Source organism: Hemitrygon akajei, unplaced genomic scaffold (assembly GCF_048418815.1).
Source record: "Hemitrygon akajei unplaced genomic scaffold, sHemAka1.3 Scf000049, whole genome shotgun sequence".
Lineage (NCBI taxonomy): Eukaryota > Metazoa > Chordata > Chondrichthyes > Myliobatiformes > Dasyatidae > Hemitrygon > Hemitrygon akajei.
The window spans coordinates 1,985,058-2,010,838 of record NW_027331935.1 but is presented as its reverse complement, the minus strand read 5'-3'; the positions used below and the strand labels follow the sequence as shown (position 1 = coordinate 2,010,838).

At 44.1% G+C, this 25,781-nt stretch overlaps 1 protein-coding gene across 1 annotated transcript; it reads right to left on the bottom strand.

Annotated features, from left to right (window-relative positions):
* Window positions 1-403: 403 nt before the first annotated feature.
* On the bottom strand, window positions 404-19,939 carry LOC140721002 (uncharacterized). The gene is made up of 4 exons (XM_073035867.1): window positions 19,831-19,939; window positions 19,224-19,386; window positions 6,920-8,827; window positions 404-424 (listed from the first exon to the last, which is right to left on the bottom strand). Exons 3-4 carry the CDS (start codon window positions 8,432-8,434, stop codon window positions 404-406), a joined length of 1,536 nt encoding a protein of 511 aa, XP_072891968.1. The 5' UTR covers window positions 8,435-8,827; window positions 19,224-19,386; window positions 19,831-19,939.
* Window positions 19,940-25,781: the final 5,842 nt, after the last annotated feature.

Sequence of the window (25,781 nt, the reverse complement as noted above, 5' to 3'; positions counted from 1 at the left end):
CACAAGTGATGAATGTGAGCTTGGTTTCACCATTTAAAAGAAGTTTGGATGGGAGCCTGGATGGTAGGAGTATGGAGGTCAATGGTCCCAGTGCAGGTGGATGCATTAGACAGCTTAAATGTTTTTTTTTGGCATTGACTATATGGGCCAAATAGCCTGTTTCTGTGCTGAACTTCTCCACGTTTCTATGATGGAGAAGCTGGTCTAACTTGCTTCGAAGGGAAAACCAGTAGGAGTGACAATGGAACAGCAATGGCTGGAGTTTCTGGAAGCAACTCGGGAGTTGAGTGATCGATACTTACGAAAGAAGTGGAAGCATTGGAAAGGCAGGAGGACACAACCATGGCTGAAATGAGAAGCCAAAGAGAGGGGAAACAAAAGAGCAAAAACTATTGGGAAGCTTTTAGGAACCAACAGAAGACGACTAAAAAAAAAGTCAGATGAGCTCAGGAATTGGAATGATGATTAATGAGTCAGTCGTTAATGAGTCTTGGCAGCACCCAACAGTCTGAGGCATTTAGAGGAACAAAATATCCGGGGCCTCAATATCTCTTGAGAACCAAGGTTCCCTGCACCAGTTACCTTTCAACTTTTATTTTGACTGGCACATACAAACTCAACACCCTCAAAATTTCACTTCTGAAGGCCTCCCACTTACCAAATACTCCTTTGCCAGAAAACAGCCTGTCCCAAACCACACTTGTCAGATCCTTTCTGATACCACAAAATTGACCTTTCTCCAATTTAGAATCTCAACCCGTGGGTCCAGACCTCTCTTTTTCCATATTTACTTTTGAATCTCATGGCATTATGATCACTAATTTCTGTCATCAGCCCTGGATCATTTCCTAACAGCTTATTGCACACTTTACATCAGGAATTCTACGTCCTGATTATGGGGACATTTGACAAACTCTACCCCATCCAGTCCTTTCACAGTGTGGGAATCCCAGTCAATATCTGGGAAGTTAAAATCACCAACTGAATCAACCTTTGTTTCTTGGCATGGTCTGTGATCTCTCTACAAATTTGTTCCTCTAAATCTCTCAGACTGTTGGGTGTAACCAAGTCCCAGTGATGGCTACAACATCATAATTCCCTGTCCTGAGCTCATCTGGCTTTCCTCCAATGCTTCTTGCATTGTGATATACACAGCTCAGCACTTTCATCGCACCATGCTCAACCATTTGATTGCAGACTCTATCTGAGGTATGAACAACATCTGACTGGTGTCCAGAAAACAACCTCTCAATCATTGTCACAAAACCAAAGGAGCTAATTGTGGATAACAAAAGGAATGGAGACAGGCTAACCCCTATTGGCATAAATGGATCTGGGGTTGAGAGGGTCACCAAGGATCTGACATGGTCTGTATATACTAGCTGTGTTGTGATAAAAACACAACAGCACCTCTTTCACCTCAGACGGTTGAAGTTTGGGATGGGGACCCAAATCCTAAGGACTTTCTACTGGAACACAAATGAGAGCATCCTGACTGGCTGAATCACTGCCTGGTAAACTGCACGTTCCTTAATTGTAGGAACCTACAGAGAGGGGTGCGCACAGCCCAGCACATCCCTAGATGTGAACTTCCCACTATTCAGGACATTTGCAGAGGCAGGTGTGATAAAAGGGCCCGGAGGATATTGAGGACCCAATTCACCACAACCACAAACTGATCCTGCTGCTACCATCCAGGAAACGGTACCACTGTTGCTTTGGCTGCAGATGAGCCAACTTGTTATCAATGTTTTCTTGAACAACCGAGTTCATTAGCCTAACTGGGACCATGTTTGGCTTGTGAAAAGTCTCAGATGAGTCAATTGTTTCATTCTCAGGGTTGCCAGATTCATATGATTTGATAACAACACCCACAGATGGTGCCTGCTTGTCAAAATAAGTCTGTATCATATTTATGTGTACGAGCTGTGTTGGTTTGTGTCGGTCAGGTGTCTTAGTAACATAATTCACGTCATTAACTTGAGAGACTATTTCATACGGTCCACTGAATTTCGCCTTAACTGGATTCATCCACATTGGAAATAAGGCAAGCACCTTACCCCCCACCTGGTATTTTCTTTCACAAGCCTGCTTATCAAACCAAAACTTCATTTTGCTTTGAGAAATCTATAAGTTTTGTCTTGCTAGGCTACAGGACTAGTGTAGTTTGTTTTTGAACTTCAAAACATAGTCTAAGAAGTTAACATGTACATCCCATCAATCCACTGTTCCTTTAACAAGGTCAAAGGTCCCCTCACGTAGTGACCAAATACAAATTTAAATGGACTAAAGCCCAGTGATTCCTGTACTGACTCTCTTACTGTGAACAAAAAAAATATATTCCTTCATCCCAGTATTTTCCATTTTCAACACAGTATGTCTTATTCATTGTTTTGAGGGTGGAATGAAATCTATCCAAAGCCCCTTGTGATTCCGGATGGTATGCAGATGATGTAATTCATTTAGCTCCCAGTTCATAAACCACCTGCTGGAGTAAACCAGATGTAAAATTACTTCCTTGATCAGACTGGATTGCTTTAGGCAAACCAAATAGAGTAAAAAACTTGGTAAGAGCCTTCGTCACAGTTTGAGCTTTAATATTCCTGAGAGGTTTTGCCTCTGGGAATCTGGATGAGGTACTCATAATAGTTAGCAAATACCGATGGCCAGCTTTAGTCTTTGGCAATGGACCAACACAATCCACTATAACTTTGGAAAAGGGTTCACTGAATGCAGGTATAAGCTGGAGTGGGGCCACTGGTGTGACCTGATTAGGTTTATCCACAACTTGACAAGTGTGACAGGTTCTGCAAAAGGTCATAACATCTTTCCTCAAATTAGGCAGTAAAATTCCTTCATAATCCTGTTTAGTTTTATTCATTCCAAAATGGCCACCTAAGGGCATACTGTGGGCCAAAGTTAACATTTTTATCTTATAAACTTTAGGAACTACAATTCGGTGAACAACTGTCCGTTCCTCACTCACAGGTATAGCAGGTGGCCTCCACTTCCTGATTAACACTCCATCCTTGAGATAATACCCGACTTGCATTTTCTTAATCTCATCATCTCAGAGAGCGGTTTCTTTTAAAACTTCAATCTCAGTGTCTCGGTTCTGTTCTGCTATAAACTCCTTCCTAGACAGGGATAAGTCTTTCTCATCAGACTTAATACCTGAATCCTGTTGAAACATTGAAGGCAGAAAAGTCCCTGACAGGTCAGCATTACCTGAATCCCGATTTTGGCTATCATGGGTATCAGAATCATGCTGCACAGAACTGTCTGCATCGGCAGACTTTTTAGCCACACTTGGGAGTTACTGCACAGGAAGGATAAATGTTAAAATCCATCTGTCGGTCACCAGTGGTTGGCTTAGTTGTCAACTGCACTGCCGGAACTACTTTACCATCTGCCAGGTCATTCCCTAACAGCAAAGTAACATCTTCCACTGGTAAACTGGAGCATAATCCAATCTTAACAGGTCTGGAAACCAACTCTGACTGTAAAGTTACCTTGTGCAATGGCACAGAAGCCCCAATGCCTTTAATAAAATGCCGCTCCCAATGCCTTTAATAAGATTTACCTCACCAGTGTTAGTCTCATCACCAAACTTTAGAACGCTGTCTAATATAAGTGACTGAGAAGCCCCAGTATCTCAAAGAATTTTCACTGGTACTGGGGTTGACCGTTCCTTTACTAATACAAACCCATCTGACATAAAATGATCGAATCCCTTCTTAACTCGGTCAGACCTCTCAGTTCTTAACTGAGCTTCAACAGAATCTTCAGAACCCTGTGGGTTTATAGGTGCTTCAACATATTGTACACAGGCATTTGGGACTGGTTCCTTTTTCTTTTTCTTATTCAGGATAGAACAGTTAGCCATCATATGAGCAGCTTCTTACAATAGTAACAAGACAGACCAGAATATTTCTCCTTCAACTGCTTCCCTTCATTCTTACTCGTGTCACTAGTCCCAGCTTTAATTTCTGGTTTACCCTGGTGATCCCTGCTACTCTTTTGGAAACTCTTATTCTGGGTAAATATAACATTATGAGTTAAAGCGAACTCATCTGCTAATCTAGCAGACTCCTGCAATGTAGCAGCATCCTTTTCATCTAAATACGTCTTTATGTCATCAGGGACGCACCTTTTGAATTCTTCAATTACAACCAACTCTTTCAAGCTGTTAAAATCATCATTTATATTTTTATATGTGCACCAGCCAAAACACAAACTTCTCACAAGAAAATTCCATATAAGTCTGGTTCACAGATTTCCTTGAATTTCTAAACTTTTGCCTGTATGATTCTGGGACCAACTTGTAAGTTTGAGCACAGCCTGTTTCACTATGTCATAATCAGCTGCTTCATCAACTGTCAAAGCAGAATATGCTTGCTGATCCTTCCCGTTAATTACACATTGTAAGAGAATAGGCCAACCCTTTTCTGGCCACTTTAAACTCCGAGCAACCATCTCAAAATGCTGAAAGTATTTATCAACCTCTGCCTCGTCAAGTGGAGGTACCAATTTAACTTCCCGACTGTCCTCAAACTTATCACCAGAGTCTAACGCTAGACCCCTTTGCTGCAATCTCTCTATCTTTTCCAGCTCGAACACCCTCTGTCTTTCTGCTTCCTCCCTCTGTTTTTCTGCCTCTCTAGCCTCAAACTGCCTCTGCCTTTCCGCAGCCTCCATCTTTAACTTTTCTAACTTGTAATGGAGCTCAAGCTCACTAGGTTTACTTTCAGGAAACACCTCCAACTCCTCCACTTTAAACACACCTCAGATACATGATGTTCAGCTATAATCCTTTGCATCTGTGCCTTCCTCATTGTCAATTTCACCTTAGCAAGTTTAAACCTTTTCACAATACACAACAACACGAGCCTTCTGGCGTCCTCTAATGCCTCAGAGGTTGGTGCTTCCAGACATTTATCAACATCCATTGCTGCTGATTTTGCACACACAAATAAATCAAAAGGGATTTCCCCAATGAAATCAATAATTAATTAATCAACACGCCCTCAAATTTGTTCATATCCCAGATGCAGGCCCCAATTTTGTTATGAACAAATATTTAGAAACTAAAGCTTTAGAAATTAACCAGCAACAATAGACTACTCCTGGAGCCTAGTTTTGATGTTAAAACCACTATCTTTATTAGTATCTACTTATAATAAAGTAAATTAAGCAAGATAAACAAAAGTTAACAGTTTTATGTATATATATGTGTGTAAATTGTTACGTACCCCAAAACTGGGTCACTTACCAGCAAAGATAGAGAGGTCCGTTGAAGTCTGATGGTACTATTTTTAACAGTATTTATTGATAAAAATACACAAAAATAATATCAATGCAAACATACAGATAATATACATCATCAATCCTTAATCTAAAAGCGCGGGTATAATAATAATCAATAAGAAATAACTCTATCGTTGTGTAGGGGATAATGTATTGTCCGATGGAAATATAAAAGTCACTCAAGTTCATGCAGGCTGCAGCCTTTTGTTGGAGTCAAGAGAGACAGATGTTTTAAACTTGCCTGCTTTCCTTTTTATGATGTCGATCCTTCGAGAGTTCTGTTTTTGTAGTCGGTCCTTTAGCTAAGCCGTTCCGTGGAAAACTCGTCATCCGAGCAAGGATGGACACACACACAAGTCACCACCGGCAGTCGCTATTAAACGCTGTCACGGGATTACTATCGTTTCTCCTGGTGCGTCTAAAGGGGTTGTTCCCCAGACCCTCTTTTATCCTTACTCACCCCCGTGTCACCTCAGATGTCAATCAGGTTGGGATGATGCAATCCCTCAGCCAGCCCCCTCGGCTCATTCCCTGAGGGCTTCAAATAAATAGTACAGTACTCAATACACAATTCCGTCTCCAAGAGACAATGGCCATTTCCCGTGGCTTTGTATCGCTGAGGGGCCAGGACATTCCAAACCCCATGTGGATTCTGCGTGTCTTTCTCTCATTTCCTGCGTCTCCTGACCTGAATTAATAGCGATCTTGCGATTCTCAAAAAGGTGGGAGCTACTTTGTACCCTTCAGCCCCTCAGAGTTGGGGCACAGGCGTAACAAAATATAACTCCCAAACTATTGAGCTCGGGGAAAACAAGGCTTAGAGTCTTGAGATGGTAAAGTATGGAAGTTCAGTTCATCCACGGAATAGGTGATGAGAGAGAGATATTTGTAATCCAGGGTAAATGTCGAGAGAAGGCAATTACGTCAAATTCCAAAGGTTCCATTGTGGTGAAACGAGAGAACAGTTGCTGTAGATTTTATGCTTCATCGTTTCAAATCCACATACGAATTATTACCGAAAGTGACTTGTCACAAGGGGTATCGCCTTCAAGTGAATTATCACACCACACCCAGCCAAGCGTTAACACATAAGTAGTCTTCACAGTATACCCCAAATCCGATCCACACCTATGGATCAAATGAGGTGATAACCACACATTCGATGTATGGTGAATCAACACTTAACCCACCCTTGTGGGCATAGGAAAGCTCTAAACAGTGACCCTTGGCCACTAGTTCCCTGGTTTCGATCCTTCCATTTTTCCTCCTTCATCTCCGCCTGACTCTGAGTGTCTGAGTCCTCGGTTAAAACTAAACAAGCTGTGAGCGATGTAAACAAGCTGCAAGCCCGACTGATTTGCCTTCTTAATCAATCTCTCTCTTAAAATGAATGTCCTCAGCAAGCAAAAGCAAGGAATTAATAAGAATGTGAACTGACTGGTGTGCCAGTTGTTGGGATGACTGAATGAATCCTTTCCAACATTCTGAGCAGGTGAATAGTTCAAAATGTGTGAACTGACTGGTGTTTCTGTAGGGTGGAGGACTGAGTGAATCCCTTCCCACAGACTGAGCAGGTGAATGGTTTCTCCCCAGTGTGAACTCGCTGATGTACCTTCAGTTTAGATGACCGAATGAATCCCTTTCCACAGACTGAGCAGGTGAACGGTTTCTCCCCAGTGTGAACTGACTGATGACTCAGCAGGTTGGATGACGAAGTGAATCCCTTCCCACAGACTGAGCAGGTGAATGGTTTCTCCCCGGTGTGAACTGACTGATGTCTCTGCAGGTTGGATGAATCAGTGAATCTCTTCCCACAGACTGAGCAGGTGAATGGCTTCTCCCCAGTGTGAACTCGCTGGTGTGTCAGCAGGTGAAATGACCGAGTGAATCCCTTCCCACAGACTGAGCAGGTGAACGGTTTCTCCCCAGTGTGAACTCGCTGATGTACCTTCAGTTTAGATGATTGAGTGAATCCCTTCCCACAGACTGAGCAGGTGAACGGTTTCTCCCCAGTGTGAACTGACTGATGTCTCTGCAGGTTGGATGACGAAGTGAATTTCTTCCCACAGACTGAGCAGGTGAATGGCTTCTCCCCAGTGTGAACTCGCTGGTGTGTCAGTAGGTGAGATGACCGAGTGAATCCCTTCCCACAGACTGAGCAGGTGAATGGCTTCTCCCCAGTGTGAACTTTCTGGTGTCTCTGTAGGGTGGATGAATCAGTGAATCTCTTCCCACATTCTGAGCAGGTGAATGGCTTCTCCCCAGTGTGAACTTTCTGGTGACTCTGTAGGTGGGATGACTGAGTAAATCCCTTCCCGCAGACTGAGCAGGTGAATGGCTTCTCCCCAGTGTGAACTCGCTGGTGTGTCAGTAGGCTGGAAGAGTTGATGAATCTCTTCTCACAGACTGAGCAGTTGAACGGCTTCTCCCCAGTGTGAAGTCGCTGGTGTCTCACTAGTATTGATGCCAAAGTGAATCCCTTCCCACAGTCTGAGCAGGTAAACGGCCGCTCCCCGGTGTGAACTCGCTGGTGAGCCATTAGGTCAAATGACCGAGTGAATCCCTTCCCACAGTCTGAGCAGATGAACGGCTTCTCCCCAGTGTGAACATGCTGATGACTCTGCAGGCTGGATAACCGAGTGAATCCCTTCCCACATTCTGAGCAGGTGAATGGCTTCTCCCCAGTGTGAACTCGCTGGTGTGTCAGTAGGCTGGAAGAGTTGATGAATCCCTTCCCACAGACTGAGCAGGTGAACGGCCTCTCCCCAGTGTGAACTCGCTGGTGTCTCTGTAGGGTGGATGAATCAGTGAATCTCTTCCCACATTCTGAGCAGATGAATGGCTTCTCCCCAGTGTGAACTCGCTGATGTATCTGTAGGTGGGATGACTGAGTGAATCTCTTCCCACAGACTGAGCAGGTGAACGGCTTCTCCCCAGTGTGAACTCGCTGGTGTGTCAGTAGGTGAGATGACAAAGTGAATCCCTTCCCACAGTCTGAGCAGGTGAATGGCTTCTCCCCAGTGTGAACTCGCTGGTGACTCTGTAGGGTGGATGACCGAGTGAATCTCATCCCACAGTCCGAGCAAGTGAACGGCCGCACCCCAGTCTGAACTCGCTGGTGTGCCATCAGGTCAGATGACCGAGTGAATCCTTTCCCAGAAATTCAGCAGATGACCAGCTTCTGACTGGTGTGTCCACAGGTGGGATGACAGACTAAGTGCTTTCTTACACACAGAACAGGTGAATGACCTTGCCCAGTGTGAACTTGCTGATGTACCTTCAGTTGAGATGACTGACTGAATCCATTCCCAATGTCTGAGCAGAAGAATGGGCTCTCCCCTGTGTAAAATGATGGGCGTGCCAGTTGGTCAAATGACTGAGTGAATCCTGCCCCGTAGTCTGATCAGGTAGGATGGTCGATTGAATCCCTTGCTTCACTTCTTAAATATCTAGACAGAGACAGCAAAACTGGTGTGCCATGTCTGAGCTTCCGGGAGACAAATTCCTTCTCGTTTTTATCCTGTAAAAAGATTTACAAAATCCATCACTGGGTGTAGGACAACACTTCGGATGAGATTACTTGAGTTGCCAAGGTCTGATCCAGCATCACATTGTTACAGTGAGGTTCCACCCAAGTTGGACAGAGAAATCATCTTCTAACTGGGCACAGTGCTGGTATCTGGAATGACCATCAATTCTCTGATGCTCTTCTTGTTTCTATAGGAATGGGGCATTTCTGTGGTCTCCAATTTGTGCCTTGGCTCAGTTTGGCTCCCTCCATTGGTATTATTCCCTGTTCCTGCTGAGCTGCATGGGTGCCTGGCCCCACAGTAACTGAAAATTTCTCACACAAATAGTCTTTCTTGATGTGCCGCTGGGATTTTCTTATATGTATTATTAACTTAAAGTGCCAGTTGCCTTATAAAAATTTCTTGCTGAGATGAATGGTTGGTCGGCACAGCTGTTAAAGGCTCTTGCAGAAAAGTACCAACAAAGAAACAGGCCCTTTGGGCTATCTAGCTTGTGCTAAACTATTTAAACTCCCCATTCTCACACCCCTACCATTCAGGTCCCTACACAAAACTCATTAAATGTTGAAATCCAGCTCGCATTCACCAATTGTGTTGGCTGCTCATTTCGCACCCAGATGACCATCTGTGTGAAGAAGTTTCCCCTCATGTTCCCCTTAACATTTCACCTTTCACCCTTAACCCATGGCCTCTGGTTGTAGTTCCACACCATCTCCGTGGTTAAAGCCAGCTTGCATTTTATCTATGCCCCTCTATCACAATTAAATCTCCCCTCAATCTTCTAAATTCCAAGGAATAAAGTCCTAACCTGTTCAATTTTTCCTCGTAACCCAAGTCCTCCAGACCTGGCAAAATCCTTGTGAATTTTCTCTGAACTCTCAGAACCTCTTTTACAACTTTCATCTATCTACTGTTGTCAGTGCTTTGGTTCATGAAGGCCAATGGGCTGAAATCTTTCTTTCCATCTCTATCTAACTGTGATACCACTTTCAGTGAATTACAGACTTGTATTCCCAGGTCCCTTTCCTCTAAAACACTCCTCAGTGCCCAACCAGTCACTGTGTAAGACCTACACTGGTAGGTCCTACCAAAGTGCAACACCTCACACTTGTCTGCATTAAATTTCATTTTCCATTTCTCAAACCATTTTTCCAGCTGGTCCAGATCGCACTGTAAGCCATGATAGTCTCCCTCGCTGTCCACTACACCCCAATCTTGGTGTCATCCACAAATTTACTGATCCAGTTAACCACACTATCATCCAGATTACTGATATAGATGACAAACAACAACAGATCAAGCACTGATCCCTATGACACACAACTAGTCACAGGCCTCCAGTCAGAGAGGCAACCATCTGCTACCACACTCTGGCTTCTCCCAAAGACAGTGTCTCGTCCAATTTACTATCTCATCTTGAATGCTGAGTGACTGAACCTTCTTGACCAACCTCCCATATGAGACTTTGTCAAGTGCCTTGCCGAAGTCCATGTAGACAACATCCACTGCCTTGCCTTCATCCACTTTCCTGATAACTTCCTCGAGAAACTCTATAAGATTGGTGAGCCATGAACTACCAAGCGCAAAGCCATGTTGTCTATCCTTAATCAATTCACATCTATCCAAATACTTATATATCCGGTTCCTGCACATAAGTTCCAATAACTTTCCCCCTACTGATGTCAAGCACACCAATGTACAATTTCTTAGTTTATTTTTAGAGCCTTTCTTGAACAGCGGAACAACATTGGTTGTCCTCCAATCCTCCACTACCTCACCTGTCACTAAGGATGATTTAAATATCTGTGCTTGGGCCCCGACAACTTCTGCACTTGTCTTCCAAAGGGTCCCAGGGAACAATTAGTCAGGCCCTGGGGATTTATCCATGGCAATTTGCCTTCAGACGGCAAACACCTCCACCTCTGTAATCTGTACAGTGTCCATGAACTTGATGCTGCTTTGCCTCACTTCTATAGACTCTGTATCCACCTCCTGAGTAAATACGAAAGCAGAAAAAATCTCCCCCATCTATTTTGTCTCCTCATATGGATTACCATTCTGATTTTGTAAAGGATTATTTTTTTCCCTTGCAATCTTTTTGCACTTAACATATCTGCAGAATCCATGAGGATTCTCCTTCACCTTGTCTGCTGGGGCAACCTCATGCCTTCTTTCATCAGTGTTCACTTGAATTTCCTGTATCTCATAAGTAGCCGATTTGTTCCTATCTGCCTGTATGCACCTCCTTTTTATTGATCTGGGAGATGAAAACTAAAGGGGTGATAGAGCTGCATGGTGGGGGGTGGGGGTAAGGGGGGGTTAAACTAACGTCTCAGGGGGAATGGATGCCTGAATAACAGAACAGATAGTGGAGGTGTTGTGGAGACAGGTGTTGTTCAGACCTCAGACAAGGTCAGGAATGAAAAACGTTGAGCATGGTGCAGTGAATGTGCTGAACCCTGTATATCTCAATGCAAGGAGCGTGATAGGAAAGGTGGATGTGTTCAGGGAATGGATCAACACCTGGAATTAAGATACTAGGATCTGGCAACTGTGGACTGGGACAGGCTGCTTTATGGCAAAGGTGTGCTTGGTAAGTGGAAGTCCTTCAAAGTGAAATTTTGAAAGTACAAAGCGGGTATGTGCTTGTCAGAATAAAAGGTAAAGGTAGAAACTGCAGGGAACCTTGGATTTCAAGAGATATTGAGACCCTGGTGAAGCACAAAATGGAGTTTCATAACAGGGATAGGCAGGCAGGTTCTTATGATGTATAAAAAATACAAGAGAACACATAAGAGATAAGTCAGGATGGCTAAAAGAAGGCATGAGGTTGCCATTGCAGAAAAGATTAATCATCAGGGATTCCAGAGATAGATTAAGAGCAAAAGGATTTTAAGGCACAAAGTTGGTTCTCTGTAAGACCAGAATGGCAATCCACGTATGGAACCAAAGCAGATGGGAGAGATCTTAAATATGTTTTCATCTCTATTTACTCAGGAGATGGACAAAGGTTCTATTGGAGTGTGAAAATGCCACATTAAAATAGTGGACCCTGTACAGAAAAAAGAAGAGATGTTATTTCACTGTTCAATATAGATCATTGAGCATAGAAACCTACATCATATTCCAGGCCATTCAGCCTATAATGTTGTGCCAACCACGTAACTTACTCCAGAAAGTGCCTAGAATTTCCCTAGCACATAGCCCTCTATTTCTCTAAGCTCCATGTGCCTATGTAAGAGGCTGTTAAAAAACCCTATTGTATCTGCCTCAACCACCACTGCTGGCAGTGGATTGCACACACACACTATTTTCTAAGTAAAAAACTTACCCTTGCCATCCCTTCGGTAACTATTTCCAAGCACCTTAAAACTATGCCCCCTCGTGTTAGTCATTTCAACCCTGGGGGTAAAACCTCTGGCTATCCACACGATCAATGCCCCTCATCACTTTATAGCCCTAAAAAAGGGTCTAAACATCAGAAAGTAAATTATACATTGCTTTGAGGAGCTGTTAGAATTATGAGGGTATAGATAGGGTAAATGCAAACAGCTTTTTCCACTGAGGTTGGGTAGGATGATAACCAGATGTCACGGGTAAGTGGGGAAGGTGAAAATTTAATGGGAACATTTGGGAAAGCTCTTTAATGAAATGGTCGTGAGAGTGTGGAATAAGATGCCAGCAAAAGTGGTGAATATAAGCCCAGTTTCAACAATAAGAGAAGTTTGATAGGTACTTGGATGGTAGGGCCATGAAGGGTGATTGACCAAGTGCAAGTAGTTGCATTAGACAGCTTAAATGTGTTCTCAGCATTGACTAGGTGGGCTAAACAGCCTGTTTCTGTACTGAACTTCTCCATGTTTCTGTGACAGAGAAGCTGGCCAAACTTGTAAGGGGAAAGGTAGGAGTGACAACGGAGCAGCAATGGCTGGAGTTTCTGGGAGCAATTCGGGAGCTGAGTGATCGATACATCCCAAAGAAGCGGAAGCATTGGAAAGGCAGAATGACACAACCATGGCTGAAATGAGAAGCCAAAACCAACATAAAGACCAAAGAGAGAGCAAACAAAAGAGCAAAAACTATTGGGAAGCTTTTAGAAACCAACAGAAGATGACAAAAAAAAAGTCAGATGAGCTCGCATGGATTTATGATTTGTAGTCATTAATGAGTCTTGGTAGCACCCAACTGTCTGAGGCATTCAGAAGAATAAAATATCCGGGGCCTCAATATCTCTTGAAAACCAAGGTTCCCTGCACCATTTACCTTTCAACTTTTATTTTTACAGGCACATACAAACTCAACACCCTCAAAATTTCACTTCTGAAGGCCTCACACTTACCAAGTCCTCCTTGGCCAGAAAACAGCCTGTCAGATCCTTTCTGATACCATCAAAATTGACCTTTCTCCAATTTAGAATATCAATCCATGGTCCAGACCTCTCTTTTTCCATATTTACTTTTGAATCTCATGGCATTATGATCACTAATTGCTGTCATCAGCCCTGGATCATTTCCTAACAGCTTATTGCACACTTCTACGTCGGGATTACGCACTGATTAAGGGCACATTTGACAAACTTTACCCCATTTAGTCCTTTTACATTCTGGGAGTCCTAGTCAATATATGGAAAGTTAAAATCACTTACTGCATCAAGTTTTGTTTCTTGGCATGGTCTGTGATCTCTCTAAAAATTTGTTCCTCTAAATCCCTCAGACTATTGGGTGCAACAATGTCCCAAACATGGCTACAATATCATAATTCCCTGTCCTGAGCTCATCTGGCTTTCCTACGATGCTTCTTGCATTGTGATATACACAGCTCAGCACATTCATCGCACCATGCTCAGCCATTTGATTGCTGACTCCATCTGAGGTCTGAACAACTTCTGACCAAGCCTGTAAAGATGGGAATCTGTCCCCCCAGTTTAACGCCCTCCTGCTCCAATACTATCCAACTAAATTAGCCAACATGATTAAAACAAATAATATGGATTGGCCTGACAGTGACCAAAATCGAATGTGACGAGCTTTGACATATTGTTGGGACCTGACTTTCAAATCCCAATCAACCCTGAAGGGAACTAATATTAAAGGTGAAGATGTTCAGTGGGAAGAAGGATGTGAGAGGGCTATATCTGGGGATCAGAGATGGGAACAAAAACCTACCAAGGGACAGGTAGGGACAACAACCCGTTTTCAAATTAACAAGCAAGGATGCTTCCTGCCGTGAGTACCACCCCTCAGGAAGAGCCCGATGGAACATTGCAAGTTGCTGGAATTCCAATTCCATTTATGATTGATATGCCAGCAACCACAAACACTCTCAATCAGGAAATAATATCGGAAAATGGATTCCAGCTATCAAACACTACAATCACTCTGTCTGGGTTCGAAGGCACGGAACGCACGTATTCACATACACAGCCACTACAGGTGGAATTCCAGGGGGATTGAGAAAAGCCAGTATTATGCACCCCTCTAGGGACAAAGTTCCCGGTCACATTAGAGAGGTTAAAGGAAGAGAGAACAGTGCATTACTGGCCGAAGTTCCGGATTTCCTTTGGCGACAGACAGGACAGGTGGTTCCCCATACCACCGTGAGGGTTTGCCTTGGGTTCAAGCCAAAGAGCCTAGGGTTCCTTGCCTACACCCTGATAAAACAAGCCTCCAGCACCAAGGGAGGCTGGCCAGACTTGGCCGCATGCCAACTCTGATACTGGAAGGACTCAGGTGAAGATAGGACATCTGGTAAGACACTCTTTTAATATTGACCGAACCCAAGAGGCTGTACCCCATCTCTTGGCAATCTCAGGCCATGAAATTGGCCTAGCTTGTTAATTTCTAAAACTGCCCCCCATCCGGATCACCATGAAAGAAGGACAGACTTTCCCATCCACTCTGCAATATCCCCTCAAGCCCGAGGCAATGTTTTATGAGAATGGAAGCCCTTTTGTGGATCCAGCAGGGAAACAATATTCTGGCGATGCGATAGTAACTGACAGTGAAGTAATTGAGCAGGCCTCTTTTGAAGCAGCTGTCTCGTCCAGAAGGCTGAGCTGTTTGCTCGGACTCGTGCCTGTATCCTAGCAACAGATAAAAGTGCGAACAATTACACGGACTCCCGTTATGCATTTGGAGTTGTACATGACTACCGGGCTCTCTGGGAACATGGGGATTCCTGATTTGCTCTGGCCACCCCATTAGTAATGCCTCCTTTGTAAACAACTTACTCACCGCTCAACAGCTACCTCGAGTTTTGGCTTTAATTAAATGTGCGGCCCACACCCACATGTCCAACCAGGTCACTAAACTCAATGCTTCAGCAGATTAGACAGCGAAAAGTGCTGCACAATCCTCGATAGTTGTAGTCTCCTCGGGTTCCCATCAAGCAATCCTCAGATGGATTGAAGCTATTCCAACTACCAATAATACTGTTATGACTGTTGTGAAGGTATTATTACGGGATATAATTCCCAGGTACGGCCTGCCAGAGATGATGAGCTCTGACAATGGCCCACATTTTGTGGCTAAAGCAAGCGAAGGGGTGTGTAACAAGCTAGCTATCAAGCAACAATTCCACTGTGTACACCACTCATGGGCCGCTGGCTTAGTGGAAAGTGTCAATGGCACTCTGAAGAGTAAACTGGCCAAACTAACAGCGGAGACTGGACTCACTTGGTTGAAGGTCCCACTGTTAGACCTATTCCACATGAGGGTCACCCCACAGGGGAAAACAGTGCTGTCACCAGCTGAAATCATTTATGGACGGCCCATGAGGACACCCTGTGGACCAAGACCTTGTGTACCATTGTTTCCAGAAAGTCTACCAGGTACATTGGATATGCATACCCTCGGGGAAGAGATGGGGAAATACATATGCCAACTTAACAAAATTTTCCAAGCATTACATTCACAGGTACGACAGGCTTACAAGGAAGAGAACAACCGCGCAGAGAGCAGTGACTGTCCCACCCAAGAACCTGGGAATTTTGTCCTGACCAAGAACTGGAATTGAGGGAAACTCAGACCTCGGTGGAGAGGACCATATTAGATGTTACTGACCACTCCAGGGCTCTGAGACTGAAGGGGCAATCTCGGTGGATACATCGAACAGACTACAAACGTGTTACTGAAGGAACAGAGTAGAAGGACTCTCTTGGACTAAAGGAAAAAGTATTGGTTGATCGTGGTGTGATGAACCTCTAGGCTTCTTGTCACTCAGAGAGTGCCTGAGTGACGTCAGCCGCCGGCTTTCTCAGCTCCTGTTTGATTCTTACTGTGAGAGAGGGAGGGGTGGAACTATTTGACTCTAGAGCGTGTTTACACTTGCTCACAGCTTGTGTTTACATAGCTCGCAATTTGCTTTATTTAAGCAAGGACAGTCAGAGACAGACAGTCAGATGGAGAGAAAGAAAGAAGATGGAAGGTTCGAAACAAAGGACCTAGTGGCTGAAGTTCGCTGTTTGAACTCTCCTGTGCCCACAAGGGTGGGTTGATTATTGATCCAGCAAATACTGAATGTGTAATTGTCACATTGTTTGATCCACTGGAGTGAATCTTTAGGTTTGGCAGTGTCCTGTGAAGACCACTTGTGCTAACCCTTGCCTGGGGGTGGTAATTCACTTGTACAGGGTACCCCGTGACAAATCACTGTTGGTGATAATTCCTATAATCCATATGGGGATTTTGATGGAGTATCCCATGGCTACCACATTTGTTAACTCTTAGCTGGATTCGGGTGTGTTATGTGGTAACCACTTGTGAGAGGGGATATTCTGTGGAAATCACTGTCGGTAATACTTTGTGTGTTGGATCTGGATTGGGAGTACCTTGTGGAATCTACCTGTGTGTTAACCCTTGCCTGGGTGGTAGTTCCCTTTGAAGACGGTACACATGTTATAAGCTAGTTTTGGTGATAATTCATATGTGGATTTGGAACGAAGATGGATAAGATCTTCGGCGACTGTTATCCTGTTTTACCACCGTGGAACTTGTGGAATTGGAAGCAATTGCCTACTCTCGACATTCACCTTCGATTACAAATATCTCTCTCTCATCATTTATTCCGTGGATGAGCTGAACTTTCATACTTTACCATCTTAAGACTCTAAGCTTGGTATTCCTTGAGCTCAATGGTTTGGGAGTTATATTTACACATATGTATACACATAACACTGTTAACCATAGAACACTGCAGCACAGTACAGGCCCTTCAGCCCTCCATGTTGTGCTGACCCATATAATCCTTTAAAAACATGTACTAAATCCACACTACCACATAACCCTCTATTTTTCTTTCATCCATGTGCCTGTCCAAGAGGCTCTTAAATAGCCCTAATGTTATAGCCTCCACCACCATCCCAGGCAAGTCATTCCAGGCACCCACAACCCTCTGTGTAAAAAAACTTACCACTGATGTCTCCCCTAGACTTCCCTCCCTTAATTTTGTACATATGCCCTCTGGTATTTGCTATTGCTGCCCTGGGAAACAGATACTGACTATCCACCCTGTCTATGCTTCTCATAAACTTGTAGACCTCTATCAAGTCCCCTCTCATTCTTCTACTCTCCAAAGAGAAAAGTCCCAGCTCTGCGAACCTTGATTCATATGACTTGTTCTCCAAACCAGGCAACATCCTGGTAAATCTCCTCTTCACCCTCTCCATAGCGTCCACATCCTTCCTATAATGAGGTGACCAGAATTAAACATTAAGAGCAGTCTCACCAGAGATTTGTAGAGTTGCAACATGACCTCTCTACTCTTGAACTCAATCCCCCTGTTAATGAAGCCTAGCATACCATAGGCCTTCTTAACCACCCTATCAACCTGTGCAGCAACCATGAGGAATGTATGGATTTGAACCCCAAGGTCCCTTTTGATTGTTTTGCTTAAGTTGTTATATTATAAGTAGATACAAATAAAGATAGTGGTGTTAACATCAAAACCAAACTCCATGTGTGGTCTATTGCTGCTGGTTCATTTAAATTGTTACAGGTATGTTAACAGTGGTGTTCGTGTTTATGTCTTTGAGAGGGATCACCCCACAATCCGGGGTCCCCATGTTAACACATTTCTGTGTCTCTGTCACACCGATGCCAAACAGGTAGAACTAGGGGCCACCAAACGCAACTTCCCCGACTGGGAAACATGCATCCTGGCCATACTTGCAGGTGCCCAGCAGCGGAGAGGAATAACTGAGACTGAGTGATTTTGGATGATCACTTTTCTCTCCTATGTAGTAGCCAGGAATCCACCAAAGATAATCAATTTGGCTACAGCACTTGAGGAGCTGGACACAATACTGCAGGGGCCCTGACAGAAACAAAGGCCCAAGTAACAGAAATATCCACTGAAATGATTGCAATCCGGCAAACAGTCGTACAGAATCGTATGGCTTTAGATTTTATCCAAGCTGCGAAAGGGGGAACCTGTGTTATTATTGACACAGAATGCTGCACCTATATCCCTGATGAGTCTACTAACATTACATCCCTCTCCAAGCACACTGCCACGGAGATTGACAGCATCAAGAAAGTAGGGCAGGATTTACACAGGTTCACCGAAGGGTCGAAATGGTAGTATTTGAAGGCCTGTTTGGTAATATGTGAGGCATGATATTGCATTATGGCTTAATAGTTGTGCATATCATTGTTATAATTACTGTTGTGCATTGTTTTTATTCATTGATAAAAATGAATCAAAAGGAGGGAGTGGTAAAGTATGTAAAAGGGTTAACACTTTCTTAAACAATAGCCGCCTGTTCTTCTGAAAGAAATTGCTGATGATTAGCCAATGTACTAAGCCATGCTGAGCCATATTTCTTCTTGAGGGTAGCTAGCTAGGGTTTCTGGATGTTTATCTGAATTGTGCACTCATGCGTAGAGATAGGACAGCTTCAGTCCGTTCTGTGTGTGTAAGCCATTATGACTATTTTGTAATTTATCTTAAGGGGCTGTAATATAGTAAATAACTTTGGCTCCAGCCTGCCTTGTGTGGTGGGTATCTGGACAGATATATCTGTGGTGTAAGGGGAATTGTTAGTCAGTTAGTGGATTGGATACTAACGACACTAACGACATAAACAGTCTATGACTGTTCCTGTTTGAGCGACTAACTGAGTAAGCCCCAGGTGCTTGGAGTAAAGAGTTTGTATTTATACGGTCTCTGAGTGACTTTATCCGGACTCGACTTCCACAGAATGGGAGTGGTTTTAAAGGACTGGGCTGCTGGAAGCACATTACCAGACCCTGGAGTGATTGCAACTGGATCTGACAGAGGCATAACTGGCTCCTCTGGGCACATTCAGTCTCACTCCAACAATTTCCTACCTTCCTTTTACAGGTATGTAATGTCTAAAGGACCAGTGTTTCAGTAAATGAGACTCACCAAACTTTCTCCTGACTGAATCACTGGATTCTCTGAGTCAGATGGGTTCTCTCCAGTTGACGCTCTCAATCCTCGGGCTGGTTCACTTGTTGATGTTCCACTGTCTTCAGTTGTGGTTTGCTTCCAGTTGGGTTTTTCTTCCAATAAATCTCTCACCGCAGGTCTAACTTTAACATGAAAGATAATGAAGCACATTGACAATAGAAAGGAGAACCAAACATTTCTGCTTAATGTTACTAAGAGCAAAACTCAATGAAATTTAAATGTTGAAGGTAGATATAATGATCTCAGTGAATAATCTTTTATTGTCCCTCACAAGTCACAAAACGATATGGGATAAGAAGGAGCCATCATTCAGTTATGGTAAGACATAAGACACAGGAACAGAATTAGGTGATTCGATCAATCTGGTCTGCCCCACCACTCAACCATGGCTGATTTTCATTCCAACACCATATTCCTGCCTTCCTCCAGTAACCCTGAAGCTACTTAGCAATCATCAATATATTAATCTCTGTCATAAACATACCCAAATGGAGCCTCAACCACCCTCTACAGCAACAAATTCCACAAATCAGACTTCCTTTGGCTGAAGAAATTTTCTCACCTCAATTTTAAAGGGAAGCATCTTTATTCTGAGCCTGTGCTGTCAGATCACAGATTCTCTGTCTAATGGAAACATCCTTTCCATGTCCATTTTATCCAGGCTTTTCAGCATTCGGTAAGTTTACTTAACCATACATCCCTACACCACCCCCCCACTCTGAACTCCATTGAGCACAGGTCCAGAACCATCAAATACTTTTCATACATAAAGCCGATCATTCCTGAGATTATTCTTGTAAACATTGTTAGCAACACACCACGTGATCGTGCGTCACAAAGCAGATCTGCGGCGCACAGCCTCACGTGACCTGTTGGCGGGACTCCCCTTTCAATTCCGCGGAAATAGGCAGCCTGGGCTCCTGGTTTGGATCGCTCAATGCAGATTCAGTGAAGTCAACACATTCCTGACGAGCCCAGATAACTGGGTACTAAATGAGTAATTGGCCCTCATTTCGGGGCTCAAGGCCAACATCGGATCTCCCCGCTCGGGATCGGTCTCAATACTCACCGATGGGAAAGTGATATCTTCGGCCCGCAGACAGTGATCCCGAATCCGCAGAACGCAACCCGCCTGTAGACTGTGAGCATGCGCAAAGTGATTGGTGCATCATCCGGAGGGCGGGGCCTCGGAAGCGACGCACAGATGCTGCCAATCTGTGGTTAAATGGGAGGGGAAAATAGGATCACCTGACTCCTCCTCTCCCCCCCCCACCCCCCCCCCCCCCCCACGGTCAGTGACTCCAGCTATCCATTGCTCTTTGGAAAGAAGCAAACTTGCCATTCACATCTCCTCTCACCCTAAATGTATTAGCCATTTCACCCCCAGGAAAAATATATCGTCTGTCCACTCTATTTATTCCTCTCGTAATCTTACAAAATGTCCATCCAGTCTCACCCCAGTCTGCGCCGCTCTGGAGTAAACAACACAAGTTTGTGCAACCTCTCGTTACAGCTCATGCCCTCTAATCCAGGCAATATCCTGGTAAACCTCTTCTGCGCCTCCTCCAAAGCCCCGACATCCTTGTGAGAATGGGGGCGAATAGAACTGTATGAAATTCTTCAGATGTGGTCTAACTAGTTTTATAAAACTGTGTTACGAACTGTAACGTTTTAGAAACGAAACAGCAGCAATAGAGTTCACACCGGAGTCTGGTTTTGATGTTAAAACCACTTATTTATTAGTATCTACTTATAGTAACTTAACGAAATAAAGGAACGGTAACAGTGTTTTGTGTAAATATAACTCCCAAACTATCGAGCCTGAGGGAACAAAGCTTAGAGTCTTGAGATGGTAAAGTAGGAAAGTTCAGTAATCCCCGGAATAAATGATGGGAGAGAGATATTTGTAATCCAGGGTGAAACGTAGAGAAAAGGCCGTTACTTCGAAATAACCATCGTCGAAATTTTTATCCGTTGAATCTGTCCATATACGAGTTATCAGCGAAAGTGACGTGTCACAGTAATACCGTCTATCAGGGGTTACCGCACAACATACCCAGGCAAGGGTTAACACAAGTAACAACCATACACATTCGTTGTGGTTCTGTGCACCGATGATCAACCCACTCTTGTGGGCCGAGGCGAGTTCCAAGCCTCAGCTGCGACTAACTGAAGCTATCAGCTTTTCCAGTCTCTCACTCTCTCTCTCTCTCTCTCTCTCTCTCTCTCCTCTCTCTCTCTCTCTCTCTCTCTCTCTCTCTCCTCTCTCTCTCTCTCTCTCTCTCTCTCTCTCTCTCTCTCTCTCTCTCTCTCTCTCATCTCCTCTCTCTCTCTCTCTCTCTCTCCACCCTCTCTCTCTCTCTCTCTCTCTCTCTCTCTCTCTCTCTCTCACCGACTGTCTGTCTGCAGATCGCTCTCTCTCTCTCTCATGGTTAATCCACAGTTAGCGCTGTCAGCCTGTGACTGACGTCATAGTCCCGCCTCCTCACGCCGGCGCTCTTAAAGAAACAGTCACAGTACGACCGCAGGCCTCGTAACAGCTGCAACACAACTTCCCGACTTTTGAACTCAATGCTTCAACTAATAAAGACAACCACGCCATTTGCCTTCTTAACCACCCGATCAATCTGTGCAGTCTCTTTCAGGGAGCGATGAACTTGGAGTCTGAGATCCCTCTGACCATCAACACTGTTCAGGGGTTTGCATTTAACAGTGTACTGTCTCATACATTCGACCTACCGAGCTGCCAAGATGATCATCACTGATCAAATCTCACTGAGATTTCTCAGGTCCTGTTGAATCTATTGCCAAGTGCACAAGTACGGGAAGGTACAGGTACAGAGAAACACTGACTTGTGGCAGCATCACAGGCAAGTACATTCGGATAACACACGGAACACAAGTTATACGATTCTCTGTCAGTAACAATCTATTATCTATAAACATGTCATTAACCGTATTTTATATACAGTACTTTCTGTCATGATCAATATTAAAATGTGCAATAACAGACTTGGAAATGTTGAATTTGGTCCATGTTTCCATTCCTCCTGTAATCCACAACCAGCTCCTTTGTTTTTGACACAATGAGGGAGAGGTTGTTTTCTTAACACCACTGTGTCGGGGTGATGACTTCTTCTCTGTCGGCTGCCTCGTTATTATTTGAGATTAGGCCAGTCAGTGTAGTGTCCTCAGCAAATTTAATAAGCTGATTGGAGCTGTGGGTGACGACACAAGTCATGGGTATACAGAGAGTAAAGGAGGGGGCAAGGAGACACCCCTGTAGGGTATGTGTGCTGGGGGTCAGAGAGACAGAGGTGAGGGAGCCCACTCGCGCGATCTGACAGGAAGTCCAGGATCCAGCTACACAAGGCAGGGTGAAGGCCGAGGTCTCTGAGATTCTTGTCGATACTTCTCGCCTTCGTATGGCTACTGCTCTGCCCATGACTGCAAGGAACTGCAGAGAACTTTGGAGAGCGGAGAACATCAGAGAAACAAGCCTCCCCTCCATGGACTCTTCCTACACTTCCCCTGCCTCGGAAAAGCAGGCCATGTACTCAAAGATTCTCACAATCTGGACATTCTTGCTGCAAACACGCTCCCCCATCGGGGAAGAGATACAAATGCCTTAAAGTGTGTACCACCGGGGTCAAGGTCGGCTTCCTGTCTGCGGTTATAAGCCAAATGAATGGTAAAATGGACTCGACCTCACAATGTAACTCGACGTGACCCTGCACCATATGTCTATCTGCACTGCACTTGCTCTGCAGCCATAATGCTTTGTTACAGTTATTGTTTTGTCGTATATCAGCTCAATGTACTGTCGTAATGTATTGATCTGTGTGGCTGGTAGGTCAGGCAAGATTTTCACTGTAGCTCAGTACATGATGATAATAAACAATATCCCCATTTTAATTGTGTGGAAACATTAGACAGACTGAGCTTCTGCTTTGGAAACTCAGAAGGACACTTAACTGACTGTTGTAATTTCTGAGGAATGCAAATAAACGGAAAAGGCTTCAATCTCGCATTACGATCTGCGGTAACTGGGATCAGGTGACCGGTGGTGGGTCTCCCATATCACTATCAGAATCTGGTTTAATAGCACCGGCATATGTCCTGAAATCTGTTGTCTCTGCGGCAACAGGAGAACCTAATTCATAACAATAGATTTTAACAACTATGAATTACAATAATATATATATTAAATCGTTAAATTATATAAGTAGTGCAAAAAGAAACATAAAAACTGAACTAAACTCTTAATTGTGGAAATTCTGGAGCAAAGCTTAACTGAACTGTTCACATTGATGAGAAGCTCAGGAAAATAAAAAATAAAAAATAAAATATAAAATAAAAAAAACTCATCTCCACTCCTCTGACTTCACCCCATACCCTTTGATGCGCTGGCTAATCAAGAAGCTATCTATCTCTGCCTTAAATACACCCAATGACTTGGCTCCACAGCCACTCATGGCAACAAATTCCACAGATTTACCACCCACTGACTGAAGTAATTTATCTGCATCTCTATTCCAAATGGACGTCCTTCAATGCTGCCCCTACCATTGGAAATTTACTTTGCCATATCTAATCTGTAAAGGCCTTTTAACATTCAGAATATTTCTATGAGATCCCTATTATTCTCCTGAACTCCAGGGGACACAACCCATGAACTGTCAGACCCTTCTCATATGGTAAACCTTTCATTGCTGGAATAATTCTAGTGAATCTTCTCTGAACCCTCTCCAATGCCAGTATATCATTTCTGAAATAAGGATCCCAAAACTGCACACAATGTGTCATCTCACGAGTGCCTTACGGAGCTGCACCATCGCATCCCTGCTCTTAATTCAACCCATAGAGACTCTACCATCCAATCATATGTCATCTCCTTCCAATGATTTAATACTGTACACAGGGCCACATCACTTCCTGTGCCTACTCACCTCTCTTTCAGATACACAGTACATCGTTGGACTTTCAGCTCCCAATGGCAGCCCACTCTTTAGCCAAGTCTCACAGATAGCTACAGCGTCATGTTTGCCAATCTGTAGCTGGATTTCAAGAGTGTCCATTTTATTCCTGATGCTGCGTGCTTTCAAATACAACACTCAGTCCAGCATTTGTTGCTTTCTGTTTTAATTGCACGTTGACTCTAATGCCCTGTAACTCATGCCATTGGTTTTGATTAAGCTTCATCTCCTGACTGTTCTTTCTATAATCTCTGTTGCACGCCATCTTTGATTTATTTCTGTTTTCCCCTTCCTCAGCCCAATCACTCCGGCTCCCATCTCTCTGTCAAATTCGTTTGAACCCTCACTAACAGCTTTATTCAATATGGCTGCTAGGATATTGGACCGCTTTGTGTTCAGTGTAACCCGTCCATTTTGTACCAGTCGTACCTCCCCCGGAAGAGACCCCAATGATCCAGGAATCTGAAGCCCTGCCCCCTACACTAGTCTCTCAGCCACAACATTAATACGCCTGATCATGCTATTCTTTCGTCGCTAGCACGTGGTGCAGGCAGCAATCCTGAGATTACTACCCCAGAGGTCCACAGGGGTAACGTTTCTGTTTACGTTCTATGTTGGCAACGTTTCTGTTTACGTTCTATGTCAATGCATCGGATGAAAGTATTGATGGCCCTGTGGCCAAACTTACGAAATGAAGTCGAATATTGAAAGGACCAGATAGAGAGGTTGTGGAGGGCTATAGTATCTGGTTATCACAATGCCATAAATACAATATAAATGTACAAACGGTAGGCTTGCTCCGCGGCTTGAGATTCTAAATTGGAGAATGGCGCTTTATTCACAAAATCCTCATAGCCCACAGTGACTGTGCACTGATCCCAGCAATGGAACCCGCCACTGCAGCCCCACAGTGCACTACGTACTGATTGCAAAGCTACGAAATTTCATATGAATAGCCTCCCCTACCCCAACTCCACTCTTTCTGCGTCACCAGCAGACTGGGACATCTCATATCTCGCTGCCTCCGCCAAGACATTAAACTGTGAACAACTGTGGTCAGGGACTGATCTCTGGGATTCTCCAAACGCTGCCTCCTTCCAGTCTGAAAACGACCCACTCATCCAGCCACACACTACCGGCAGTTTATCGATCTCCAATGAAAAAGCCTAATCACCTAATCCTGAGGTTCAATACCATTGCTGACTCTGACTTTACCACCGATAGATACCAGGAGGGACATAATAATCTGAAAGTCTCTAGTCACAGCCGTGTAAATAAAATGTGATCTCAGTAGGTGTGTCGCGCATGCTCAGAATGCGAAGGAGATAGACAAACTGAGCCAGGCCACAGACTGACGAAGGGGAGCAATGATCTATTTTGATACAGACGGAAGCAGAGAGTTTAATATTGTGCCTGATGCCGGAACTGTGGCCAGTTAGAAGATAAAGTCTTGTTCCTCCAAACTATTTTGAGCTGTGACAGTGCTTTTTATCAGAAGGCACCATGGGGCCTAAAATTACCTGAGTTGAAATGTTGC